At 40.2% G+C, this 14,415-nt stretch overlaps 1 protein-coding gene across 7 annotated transcripts in view; it reads right to left on the bottom strand.

The window, feature by feature from the left end:
* The window catches only part of ST7 (suppression of tumorigenicity 7), a 254,701-nt gene that overhangs the window by 118,794 nt on the left and 121,492 nt on the right, over positions 1-14,415 (bottom strand). For all 7 annotated transcript variants that reach the window (XM_060156804.1, XM_060156802.1, XM_060156803.1 and 4 more), the window contains exon 2: positions 1,900-1,982. In XM_060156804.1, the coding sequence (XP_060012787.1) occupies positions 1,900-1,982 (83 nt within the window). The remainder of the gene's footprint in view (positions 1-1,899; positions 1,983-14,415) is intronic.

Below are 14,415 nucleotides of genomic sequence, written 5' to 3' on the forward strand. Positions count from 1 at the left end.
TTTTAGAGGTGATTTAGTGTTCTTTACACTATATTTTTTTACATCTTTTTTTTTTACATCTTTATTAGAGTATAATTGCTTTACAATGGTATATTAGTTTCTGCTTTATAACAAAGTGAATCAGTTATACATATACATATGTCCCCATATCTCTTCCCTCTTGTGTCTCCCTCCCTTCCACTCTCCCTATCCCACCCCTCCAGGCAGTCACAAAGCACCGAGCTGATCTCCCGGTGCTATGCGGCTGCTTCCCACTAGCTATCTACCTTACATTTGGTAGTGTATGTATGTCCATGCCTCTCTTTTTACATCTTTATTGGAGTATAACTGCTTTACAATGTTGTGTTAGTTTCTGCTGTACAACAAAGTGATTCAGGTGTATGTATACGTATAGCTCCATATTCCCTCCCTCTTGAGCCTCCCTCCCACCCCCCTAGGGCGTCACAAAGCATAGAGCTGATCTCCCTGTACTATGCAGCAGCTTCCCACTAGCCATCCATTTTATATTTGGTAGTGTATATATGACAGACCAAGCATTTTTGAGAAGGGCTTTCAAAATCTTCACACATCAGAGGTTTTCCTTTGCTCAAAGTTTTACATTAGTCAGGAGTCTCCTCTGCTTCCTAGGAATGCAGCAAGGCAAATATATCATAAAACAACACGGCAGTGACCATCAGGCTTCAGCAGCTGCACTCCACACACAGGGAGAAAGCCTCACAAGCCTGGATCTGCAAAGTTGGTCATGGTCTAAGGAAACCCCTTTATTTGGGGGAGAAGAGAAGCAAGGACATGGGACATCACCATCTCTAAGTGAGAAGGGAAAATGACTGTTAGGCTTAGCTCACCCTGCATTCTGGTAATTCATTTATAGCCTAGTGAACCCACACCAAGATACTACTAGAATAAAATCCAGACTTGCCATTTGTTCAGCAAGCTGGGAAAACAGCTGAGAACTTAACCAGAGAGGCAGTGAAGTGAGTGATAAAAGCACAGGCTCTGGTGCAAGCCAGTCTGGGTTGAAATCCTGCTCTGCCACTTGCCATCTATGTGACCTAAGATAGGTTACTTCCTATCCAGCTTATGTATTAGTAAAATGGAAACAGCACTAGCGGTTACCTCATTGTACTGTTTCTTGTCCATGTCTCTATAATAATTAGTAATCACAGCATTATGTATAGAGGGAAAAAAAGCTTTCTAAAACCTCTTTCTCCTTAAAGCTCCTTAATATAAATTTAATTATATTAGAGTGATTCCACTAGTTTAGATGCCCCCCTTTAAGGTTACTTAAATTAAAGAAAACTACTGCAGGTGTTATAACTTATTACACCTATAACTATTTTAGCACATAAGGCAATGGAGCCTTAGGGGTGATTATCATATTGCTTTTTGACTACTGGGGATTTTTTTTCAAGGAAGCAATAGGGAAATATATGTAAATTTTAAAAGAAAAGGAGATGAAGGGGGAAAAAGCTTAGAATTGCCACATCCATGTCAATATATTTAAAGAAACTGAGCTATATTCTACTGATCTTGATTATGTCCAATAATCCATTTTGAAAAGGGTAATGAAAAACATTTTAGTTTAACTGAGTCACACTTACTTTATAGTATCTTAGACATTAGAATTTGACACAGAATTATGTCTTCCTTTATTTTCCATTTTGTTTTTTCCTTCAACAAAAGCAGTATATAATTGTTAAAAAAAATCTTTTTTCCAATATTTTAAAAACATATAACCTGGATAGTGAAAGGCCTCTATCAGTCCCCTATCCAACATATACACACACGCAGTCACTGTAAGGTGCTGGTGTATACTCCTCCAGAAGTTTTTCCTGTACATATATAACGTATATATTAGTAATCAGCATGTTTTTAAATAGCAGGGATTCCACCACTTACCAAAATAAGCCCTGATATTAGTGACGAAGTGCCTGTCAGGGCCACGTAGAACTTCGGTGTTAATGTGTTCAAAAACATGCTCACTGAAAAAACAAGAGAGAGGGAGAAGAACAGAGAATGCATGAGTATGTCATCAGTAAAACCAGCTCTCATTTTCCTTTCTGGTGAAATCATTTGTTTCTGATGACAAGAATTACTAGAATCATAGCCAAGGGCCGCTAAAATGGTTCAGCAGTACACAGGCTCGGAATACCAGATTCAAGTTATATATCCTAAAAGAAAACAACTACATACAAGAAGAAAGAGCAGCTTTTTGTTTCTGCCTCCCAAAGCTATTGTTGTGAATGGTTTTCATGGATTTACAGCCACTGAGGAGTCAAATCAAAGCTGGTTATTAAACTGTTAGAGAGGAACGGAAGGTACCCTAATATGTTTTATGGGACCCTCACATCAGTCTTTGATGAGCCAACAAGCATATTTCAACCTTAGAACAAATGAAAAATAACTATATTAAACAGTTATTAAAGATTCTAACACTATGTTTACCCCTGGAAAAGAAAGGACGAGTTAGCATGTAAGTTAGCATATATCAGTAAAATTTTTTCAGCTAACTTACAAGGTTGTCAGACTGCTCATCAAAATAATCATATTCAATGCAGAAAAGATGAAAAATAAGCCACTAAAAATGAATGTGTATTGTCAGACACCTTCCTGACCTGCTCCTGACACTGTGCATATCAACTACACAGTTGATCTGGTTGCCCATTAAGTAAGGTCACTTATACATTTTATAAGTATATTTTAAGTCATTATTTATATCTAGAAATTGCACAAAACTTTGACTACTACCAAAACAACAACTGACCTAAAGGGTTTTTTGCATGCGTATTCACATTTCTTCACTGAATATGTTTGTGGAAGGGGATCATATCCAGTCCTGTTTTAAAATGAAGAACATTAGAAGTAGGACTTTTGGGCTTCCCTGGTGGCGCAGTGGTTGAGAGTCCGCCTGCCGATGCAGGGGACACGGGTTCGTGCCCCGGTCCGGGAAGATCCCACATGCCGCGGAGTGGCTGGGCCCGTGAGCCATGGCCGCTGAGCCTGCGCGTCCGGAGCCTGTGCTCCACAACGGGAGAGGCCACAACAGTGAGAGGCCCGCGTAGCGCAAAAAAAAAAAAAAAAAAAAAAAGAAGTAGGACTTTTATGTCATTAAGGGAAAAGGCTTTTGTATTTGTCAAAGCAAAGTCACCAGCATGAACAGAGATCAGCCCAGAAAGCAAAGTCACCAACATGAACAAAGATCCTATGCTCACTCATTCAACAAATGCTTCCCTCTGTTTATGAATGAGACTGTGGACAAAGAATGGAAGCATGATTCAGACACAGCTCCCACCCTCTAGAAGGTCAAAGTCTAGCTGGGAAACAGACAAGTAAACAAGCAATCACCAGACAGTTTTGATAAGTGCATAGAAGGGTCCTGTGCACAGAATTTTATGAAAACACATAAAAGGTATGCATCTCAGGCTGGGAGTCAGGAAGATGTCTGGGAGAGTGAGCAGGAGTTAACCAGACCAAAGTGGGCAGGAGGAGGAAAGGAGAGCAATGTGAGTGAAGGACGGGGCCTGCTTTGAGGCCCTGAGGAAACAGCACACAGCCTTTCCAGCTGGTTGCACGGGTTGAAGAGGGAAGGAGCTTGGGCTGTGGACCCTTCGCAAAGGCACAAACGTGGAAGGATGCACTCACTCCATCCTTCCTGGTTACTGGGCATGCTCTCAGTAAACCTTCTCCTCCCCAACACCCACTTTAAATGGACTGGTTTGCCGTGGCTCATGGTCTGTCATTTGCAATCACGAATCTGGACTAACACAAAGTGCTCAGTCAATAGTCACAACTTGACTAAGTGGACTCTTTCAGGGAGGTAGCGAAAAGCACAGAAGAAGCAGTCAGCCTAGGGCTGTGAGGCAAGAGGAGGTACAGTTGAGCTGAGGTGGTTATGCTTGGCCATTAAAAAAACAAAGCTTGTAATTGACAGTCTGATTCTGAGGTGCCTAAAATTCTCAAAATTCCCCTCCTCATGCTATGAATAATCCCACATTTTCCATTATTTTTAAAAAGTCACCAAAACAAAGTATTCACTTTGTTATTCTGTATTTATGAACATTCATATCTGTACCATATACTTTTCAGTAAGTTTCTGGGGACAAACTGAACATAGAATTCAACAAAATCCATTTCTAAAAGAAAGAGGAAAAGATTTGCCTGAATTTGAAGTGCTTTGGTAGCCCTGCTAACTCCCCAGCAACAAAAGCATAAAGCAATAGAGGAAAAAAGATTTTCTACTGAAAATTGCTGATCGACTGGGGACAAAAGATTATAGAATGAATTGACAAGTGAAAAAAAAGAAACTATGTGAGTTTTTTAAAGAGATAAAAATAAACATTCTATAACTTTAGTTTTACTTAAGATTATATAGCTACCATAGGTAATACAAAAATTAAAACATGCTTCTCTACTATATCCAGTTATAGAAAGCTACCAAAGTTGGGAAAGAGAATGGTGGGCATTAAAAGAAATAGAGACACAAATAGAGAATGAGAAAAGTAGAAATAGAAAACATTTAGAGAGTGGGAGGTGTTCATTTAATAACCTATTAATTTTACAGTCCTACTGGGCATTCTGGCTAACATCATTAAGACATGGCATTTAGCAATTCTGAGCACAAAAATCAACAATCAGTACTTGCCACTTGAATCCATCTATCTGTGTTTAAAGTTTATAATAAAGCAATTTTACAAATTAGAGAACTTAATGCTCACTTCAGCTCTGTGAGGTCAATATTATTATTCATCTTATTTCACAGGTGGAGGCTGGGCAAAGAGCTGAACACCGGTCATCCAGCCTCCAGAGCTCAGGCTCATGGCATCAAGGGTGCAACATGAGAACGCTGCTGAAAAGCATTAAGGAACAAAATAGCAAAAGGAAAACAGTAGTCTTTCATTAGAAAAGGAGAGGAAGCTCTAAGTAAGTGATACTGAAAGACGGATGTTTTTAACACTGTACTTATTTTTATCACCGACTGTTAAAGACAAGTCCACTGGGGCTTCCCTGGTGGCGCAGTGGTTGAGAGTCCGCCTGCCGATGCAGGGGACACGGGTTCGTGCCCCGGTCCGGGAGGATCCCACGTGCCACGGAGCGGCTGGACCCGTGAGCCATGGCCGCTGGGCCTGCGCGTCCAGAGCCTGTGCTCCGCAGCAGGAGGGGCAAAAAAGATAAGTCCACTGGGATCTTATCATCAGTGTGTGTAGCCCCAGGGTGGAAGGGCAAGAAGCCACCCCGAAGGGGAGCATCTAGTTAAAGATTCCCCCATTAAATTAGGAGGGCTGCACATTGCAAACTGGACTGCCTGGCCTAGTTTCATCAGGGTCACTAGCAGTTATTTTTGAAAATATATGAGGGCCTTATGAAGTACCTAAAAATTAGATCAGAAAACTGTGGGGTGTGTGGTTTGAAACATAAAGTGGATATTCCTGACATCCATAGACATATCGATACTATCTCCACAGGTGCTGGGGCTAAGGAAAAACAAATTCAAAAACAAACAGTAAAGACTAATCTAGCTTTGGTAAAAATAAATTATACAATGTCCTATATCAACCTGGAAACAAAAATTAATAAGTCAGAAGGCTTTTCGTCTGATCCAGATGGGCACTCTAACAGGTCACTGCTTAAAGAATACTGCATCCGTTATTCAAGGGCAGCCTCAGGGACTGTGTCATCAGGCGTTCTGAAGATGCTGAACTTTAACTTGGTACAGTCTTCGCATTTAATTAATGAGTAAACAGGAAGAAATTAAGTACAGGTCTGAGAAGAAACTAGGTATGAGGGGTGGGTTAATGGATTGAAAACTCAGTGACCCCTCTGGATCACAGAAGAGAGGACGGAAGAATATAGTACAACAGGTCAACTGTGGAAAGTGAAGAATCACTCCTGTGAGCAGGGAACTAGAATACCGGAGGGCTTAATGAGGAGGCACTCGGAATGGCCCTGTGAGGCCCTGTCTGTGAGGAGCCAGCCCTGTTTCTGGCCCTCGTGACAGTAAGAGCCTCCTCCCGTATCCTTCAGAGCACGAACAATTCCCAAATTAGACTCCTGGAAAAGATGTTCTGTAAAACAGAGTGAGCACATAACGCTTAAGAAGTGTTTGACTCCTTAAGATATATTCCGCCTTATTCAAGCCCTTGAAAGAAGAGGTTGGGCTTCCCTGGTGGCGTAGTGGTTAAGAATCCACCTGCCAGTGCAGGAGACACGGGTTTGAGCCCTGGTCCGGGAAGATCCCACATGCCACGGAACAACTAAGCCTGTGTGCCACAACTACTGAGCCTGTGCTCTAGAGCCCATGAGTCACAACTACTGAGCCCATGCACCACAACTACTGAAACCCATGCACCTAGATCTGGTGCTCTGCAACAGGTGAAGCCACCACAATGAGAAGCCCGCGCACCACAACAAAGAGTAACCCCCACTCGCTGCAACTAGAAAAAGCCCGCACGCAGCCACAAAGAGCCAACACAGCCAAATATAAATAAATAAATAAAAGAAAAAATAGAAAAAGAAATTTTTTTTAAAAAAAGAAAGAGGTTAAGGCAGCATCAAAGACTTGGAGGTACTGACTAGATAGAACTGAATATGAAGTGTGGTAAAGTCTACAGCACCCAAAAATATGGGTCTGCTTTGTCCTGTATTCCATTTAACACCTTGCTAAAACAGGGCATGTGAAGTAGAAAAAATTAGAAAGTTATAACAATTAGCAATCACTGAAAAGATTAGGACTAAAGTCCCTAGGAAGAAAGGTTAAAGAAACTATGTCTATTTAAGCTGGATGAAAAAAAAAAATAATAATAATAAAGAGATTTTGTGTAAAAGCATTATGCCTGGGAAAGAGAGCAGGGTTAGGAGACTTCGTCTCTAAATGTGAAACCAACTGCAGCATCGAGGCCCTGGGAAAGTCCCACACCTTCCCAGAGTGGTTCTGAGGCTCACATGAAACAGGAATTCCCTCAACCCTCACAGTGAGATGCAATTTATTTTCCCAAGGAGTTGACAACTTCTACCAGAGAAGTAGATAATAAGCATCCCAGGGAAAGGAAATGTTTATCTTGTTTAATTTTACTTTTTCTTCATTTCATTTAGCTGATGATCGTTTAGGTCAATGGTCCCAACCTGAGTCTCCAGCCTAAGTGAACTTGGAAGTAGACTCTCCCTCAGTTGAGCCTGAAGATAAGATCACAGCCTGACAGACACCTTGATTACAACCTAGTGAGACCCAGCTAAACTGTGCCTGTACTCCTGACCCACAGAAGCTGTGAGATAATAAATGTGTGCTGTTTTAAGCTGCTATATCCATGATCATTTGTTACGCACCAAATGAAACTGATAGAGTCATGTATAATTCATGAAAGTGAAAATCCATGTGGACATCCAATAACTCCAGCTAACTGCAGTGAGCCCAGAAAGGGTGTTAAGATAAGCCAACTCTATCTGCTCCAAGAGCGTCTTTCTAAACTGTTCATAAATAAAATGCAACTTCAAACTCTGCTGCCATGATAGCATGTTATTCCACATCCTGATCTGTGATTGCCTTTGCAAATCCACTAATATTAAAGTAGAAGCTCAGAGGAAACTTTTTTTAAATACGGAAACTAAGTATCTTCATTTTACCCCAGTAAATGGTCTTTTAAAAAAAAATAGGCACATTTTAAATATACAACATTTGCACGTTTCCAAAAAAAGTCAGTTTTACATCTGCAAAACTGCATCAGTTCAACAGAAGATTAAAAGCACACCAGGAGCACATTTTCTCATTTGTTGCTCCTGTTTCCCTTCTCCTTGCCCTTTACCCCTGGTCTCCTTGAGCTCTGATAAGGTCTCAAGCTTTATGCATCACAATTCCCTGGATAAATCCTGTGGCATTTATCCTTGAGAGGAAAAAGACATGGAAGTATATTTTTAGACCGGTTCTTATGGCAAGAAACCTTCATAAATCATTCTGTCTACTCTTCCCTCTACCCTTGACGTTGCCTTGGCAACTTTACAGGTATACTGTTTCTGCTTTACTGGGCATCTGGCTCTACTGAGGAGTGGAGCTGAGCACATTCTTTCTTTTCTCAGCTGTGATCTGGGAAACTATAACGAAGCAGTATTCAATCTTCATGGTTCCCTGTCCTTTGCTGGAGGGAGGCCATCTGTCAAGCCATGAAGGACTGTCCAAAGCCCAGTCACATACAAACCTCGGTAACCCAAAAGGACAAGTGAAGCAAGATCTCAGATTACCTGTTCCCTTTTATTTACAAGCAAGCTGATGTTGGGGAACTCTCGTCAAGAATAGGAGAGAGGCTTGTATAAGTCTTACATTTTTAGCTTTTTAAAACATGCTTTAATTTAGGGTTGAAGTTATGAATCTTTTTGTTTCTCATCAACTGTTTAACATTAGGAAGAAAAAAGACATATTTGCCTCTAATGGGAGAAAATCTTCCCTATACTTATTTTGCAAAGAGACAGAAGCCTTGTGGAGACATGGTCCTCCAGAGTCTGGCCTCCTCTAGCCTACAAGCATTCACTGTACCTCCATCATCCAGCATCCAGCACCCAGCAGAGAGCCTGGTCCACAGGGGTACTCAATGTTTGATGAACACTGCATGCCTGCATAAGGGTAGAGGACTAGGTGATGAAGTTGTAATAACATTATCCCAGGACTTCTGATTAAAAAAACAAAAAAAACTTCCTGCATCTGGAAACATTGAGTCTTTGATGGCTCTAACCTTGTCTTCTGATCGCGTGTGTGTGTGTGTGTGTGTGTGTGTGTGTGTGTTTCTATCCCCAGAGTACCTACACAGTGTGAGGTGCTTATTAGGTAGATTGAATGACCATTACTCACCAATAAATCAAGAAGGTCCAGACATACTTATACTACCCTCACACAGCAAGACCTAGGCTATGTAGAACCCTCAGAACTGAATTATTTGAGATAGCTAAGGACCTATTCTATTAAAAACCAGACGTTTTCTTTCTAAAACAATTTAACAAGGAAATCTTTACAAAATGCATTACATACTTGACTGCATCTTTAAACAAAATATTCAGAAAATATTTCAATCTTTATTTGATGGCCCTAAGTCAACAAAATTAACATAAACTACAGTACTGTGCTAGCATTCAGCAATGTTTTTAGAAACCGTTCAAGTACTCTATGTTTTTTTCCCTCCAAAATGAAGTTATCCCGGACTGTTTTCAGTCTTTCTCATACCATTGTTGTCACCTGGCATACTATTATTTGTTGTTGTTGTGTGCCTGTTTCAAACCACTTTCTCTCCTTTTTAATATGCTACTTAAAATATCTACTGTTCCTTCAAAGGCAAAAAACAACTTTGGTCATTCAATAAATATTGATGTTTAACGTATGTCCAACACTGTAAAATGCTGGGGATACAAAGATATGTAATACATAGTTCTTGTCCTCAAGGAGCTCTGGACTTTGTGGAAGACGCAGACCTGGAACCGAACTAACAGGCAATTATTCTGAGCATTACTCTGGAAATAGAAAGTTCGTACTTCTAACTCAGCCTTGGGCTAGGGTGGGGGACAGAAAGTTCATCAAGGAATGTTACTTTGAGAAGACTGCTAAGCAGAGCCAAAGGATGTTCATTGGATCTTTGTAAAATAAGACCTGTGATCTCACATTGGTAACGCTTTGATGCTCATCTGTATGTGTTATATAAACTGGCCTTTTATTCTTAGAGCTCAGTGGTTTGAGGAGTTAAGATGACTGGATGGCTGAGTTCCAGAAAGGTCCAGTATCACTGTAGTGAGCTATAATACACACTTCAGTAGGGTGGCTGTAACCAGTGCTGTATAAGAACACTCTCGGTGGTTCCTGTGTTCACACTGGAGGGCTCCAAAAGGCTCCTGACAGAATCTGCCATGCAAAGTGTGCTTGGACTTTTCTATCATCTTGAAAAGAATATGGTCATCAGCTTCTCATTTACCCCTCCTTTACTGTAAGTTATTTTTTTAAAAAGAAGCCTTAATGGTTTGATTTAGGAAAATTACATGTGGCAAAGTTCATTACTTAAAGGGTTAGAATAGATGTTAACTACCTAAAAGCGTTCAAAATACTTGTGGCAATCAGGTGTCTGAACAGATCATTGTTAAATCTAAGATGCATGGAAATAACTAAGAAAGGTAAGAAGAATATAAACAAGAGTAATGAATCTAAATGAATCTAAAACATCTTTCTGGAAATGTCCTACAGTTATTAACATTAGCTAGTTCATTCATTTATCCAAAATGTACGTGGCTTATAAAAGGTACAAGACACTGAACTACACACTGGGATTGTGAAATTAAAAAAGGACAAGACTGAGACTTGGTTTTATTCTGTTAGGATTGCTGTATTTTAGGTTCTGTTCTTAGTGCTAGGGCATCACTCTTCTTTAGGGAGTGGCGTTTTCCAAGGTGTAGCCATTCTGTGGTCCTACTGAAGGCTAAGGTGTGCAGTGAGGCCTGATTTTAACAAATGGGACATTGAGATTGGTTCAAGGTGGTGGAGTAGAAGGACATGCTCTCACTCCCTCTTGCGAGAACATCGGAATCACGACTAACTGCTGAACAATCACTGACAGGAAGACACTGGAACTCATCAGAAAAGATAGCTCACATCCAAAGACAAAGGAGAAGACACAATGAGATGGAAGGAGGGGCGCAATCACAATAAAATCAAATCCAATAATTGCTGGGTGGGTGACTCACAAACTGGAGAACACTTATACCACAGATGTCCATGCACTGGAGTGAAGGTTCTAAGCCCCACATCAGGCTTTTGAACCTGAGGGTCCAACAACGGGAGGAAGAATTCCTAGAGAATTACACTTTGAAGCCTAGTGACATTTGATTGCAGGACTTCGACAGGACTGGGGGAAACAGAGACTCCACACTTGGAAGGCACACACAAAGTAGTGTGCGCATCAGGACCCAGGGGAAGGAGCAGTGACCCCAGGGGAGACTGAACCAGACCTACCTGCTATGTTGGAGGGTCTCCTGCAGAGGCGGGGGGCGGGCTGTGGCTCACTGTGGGGACAAGGACACTGGCAGAAGTTCTGGGAAGCACTCCTTGGCGTGAGCCTTACCAGAGTCCGACATTAGCCCCACCAAAAAGCCTGGGTAGGCTCCACTGTTGGGTTGCCTCAGGCCAAACAACCAACAGGGAGGCAACCCAGCCCCACCCATCAGCAGACAAGCAGATTAAAGTTTGACTGAGCTCTGCACACCATAGCAACACCCAGCTCCACCTATCACCAGTCCCTCCCATCAAGAAACTTGTACAAGGCTCTTATATAGCCTAATCCACCAGAGGGCAGACAGCAGAAGCAAGAAGAACTACACTCCTGCAGCCTGTGGAAAAAACAACACATTCACAGAAAGACAGACAAGATGAAAATGCAGAGGGCTATGTACCAAATGAAGGAAAATGATAAAACCTCAGAAAAACAACTAAGTGAAGTGGAGATAGACAACCTTCCAGAAAAGAATTCAGAGTAATGATAGTGAAGATGATACAGGACCTCAGAAAAAGAATGGAGGCAAAGATCGAGAAGAAGCAAGAAATATTTAACAAACACCTATGAGAATTAAATAACAAACAAACAAACATGAACAAAACAATAACTGAAATGAAAAATACACTAGAAGGAATCAATATCAGAATAACTGAGGCAGAAGAACGGATAAGTGAACTGGAAGACAGAACGCTGGAATTCACTGCTGCGGAACAGAATAAAGAATGAAAAGAAATGAAGACAGCCTAAGAGACCTCTGGGTCAACATTAAACGCAACAACATTTGCATTATAGGGGTCTCAGAAGGAGAAGAGAGAGAGAAAGGACCCAAGAAAATATTTGAAGAGATTATAGTCGAAAACTTCCCTAACAAGGGAAGGGAAATAGCCACCGAAGTCCAGGAAGTGCAGAGAGTCCCATACTGGATAAACCCAAGGAGAAACATGCCGAGACACATAGTAATCAAATTGGCAAAAATTAAAGACAAAGAAAAATTATTGAAAGCCCCAAGGGAAAAACAACAAATAACATACAAGGGAACTCCCATAAGGTTAACAGCTGATTTCTCAGCAGAAACTCTACAAGACAGAAGGGAGTGTCATGACATATTTAAAGTGAGGAAAGGGAAGAACCTACAATCAAGATTACTCTACCCAGCAAGGATCTCATTCAGATTCGGCAGAGAAATCAAAAGCTTTACAGACAAGCAAAAGCTAAGAGAATTCAGCACCACCAAACCAGCTTTACAACAAATGCTAAAGGAACTTCTCTAAGTGGGAAACACAGGAGAAAAAAAGGACCTACAAAAACAAACCCAGAAAAATTAATAAAATGGTAATAGGAACATACATATCGATAGTTAACCTTAAACGTGAATGGATTAAATGCTCCGCCCAAAAGACACAGGCTCACTGAATGAATACAAAAACAAGAAGCATATATATGCTGTCTACAAGAGACCCACTTCAGACCTAGGGACACAGACAGACTGAAAGTGAGGGGATAGAAAAAGATATTCCATGCAAATGGTAATCAAAACAAAGCTGGAGTAGCAATACTCATATCAGAAAATATAGACTTTAAAAGAAAGAATGCTACAAGAGACAAGGAAGGACACTACATAATGATCAAGGGATCAATCCAAGAAGAAGATATAACAATTATAAATATATATGCACCCAACATAGGAGCACCTCAATACATAAGGCAACTGCTAACAGCTATAAAAGAGGAAATTGACAGTAACACAATAATAGTGGGTGACTTTAACACCTCTCGTACACCAAAGGACAGATCGTCCAAACAAAATTAATAAGGAAACATAAGCCTTAAAAGACACAATAGACCAGACAGATTTAATTGATATTTATAAGACATTCCATCCAAAAACAACAGAACACACTTCCTTCTCAGGTGCACACGGAACATTCTCCAGGATAGATCACATCTTGGGTCACAAATCCAGCCTCAGTAAATTTAAGAAAATTGAAATCATATCAAGCATCTTTTCTGACCACAACGCTAGGAGATTAGTAATCCATTACAGGGAAAAACTTAAAAAAAAAAATGGAAGCTAAACAACACGTTACTAAATAACCAACAGATCACTGAAGAAATCAAAGAGGAAATCAAAAAATACCTAGAGACAAATGACAACGAAAACACGACGATCGAAAACCTGCTGGATGCAGCAAAAGCAGTTCTAAGAGGGAAATTTATAGCAATACAAGCCTACCTCAAGAAACAAGAAAAAAATCTCAAATAAACAATCTAACCTTACACCTAAAGGAACTAGAGAAAGAAGAACAAACAAAACCCAATGTTAGCAGAAGGAAAGAAATCATAAAGATCAGAGCAGAAACAAATGAAATAGAAACAAAGAAAACAATAGCAAAGATCAATAAAACTAAAAGCTGGTTCTTTGAGAAGATAAACAAAACTGGTAAACCATTAGCCAAACTCATCAAGAAAAAGAGGGAGAGGACTCAAATCAATAAAATTAGAAATGAAAAAGGAGAAGACACCACAGACACCGCAGAAATACAAAGCATCCTAAGAGACTACTACAAGCAACTCTATGCCAATAAAATGGACAACCTGGAAGAAATGGACAAATTCTTAGAAAGGTATAACCTTCCAAGACTGAACCAGGAAGAAACAGAAAATATGAACAGACCAATCACAAGCAGTGAAACTGAAACTGTGATTAAAAATCTTCCAACAAAAAAAAGTCCAGGACCGCATGCCTTCACAGGCGAATTCGATCAAACATTTAGAGAAGAGCTAACATACATCCTTCTCAAACTCTTCCAAAAAACTGCAGAGGAAGGAACACTCCCAAACGCATTCTATGAGGTCACCATCACCCTGATACCAAAACCAGACAAAGATATTACAAATAAAGAAAATTACAGATCAATATCACTGATGAACATAGATGCAAAAATCTTCAGCAAAATACTAGCAAACAGGATCCAAAAACACATTAAAATGATCATACACCATGATCAAGTGGGATTTATCCCAGGGATGCAAGCATTCTTCAATATACGCAAATCAATCAATGTGATACACCATATTAACAAATTGAAGAATAAAAACCATATGATCATCTCAGTAGATGCAGAAAAAGCTTTTGACAAAATTCAACACCTATTTATGATAAAAACTCTCCAGAAAGTGGGCACAGAGGGAACCTACCTCAACATATTAAAGGCCATATATGACAAACCCACAGCAAACATCATTCTCAATGGTGAAAAACTGAAAGCATTTCCTCTAAGATCAGGAACGAGACAGGGATGTCCACTCTCACCACTATTATTCAACATAGCTTTGGAAGTCCTAGCCATGGCAAACAGAGAAGAAAAAGAAATAAAAGGAATCCAAATTGGAAAATAAGAAG

The sequence above is a fragment of the Lagenorhynchus albirostris genome, chromosome 8 (assembly GCF_949774975.1).
Source record: "Lagenorhynchus albirostris chromosome 8, mLagAlb1.1, whole genome shotgun sequence".
NCBI lineage: Eukaryota > Metazoa > Chordata > Mammalia > Artiodactyla > Delphinidae > Lagenorhynchus > Lagenorhynchus albirostris.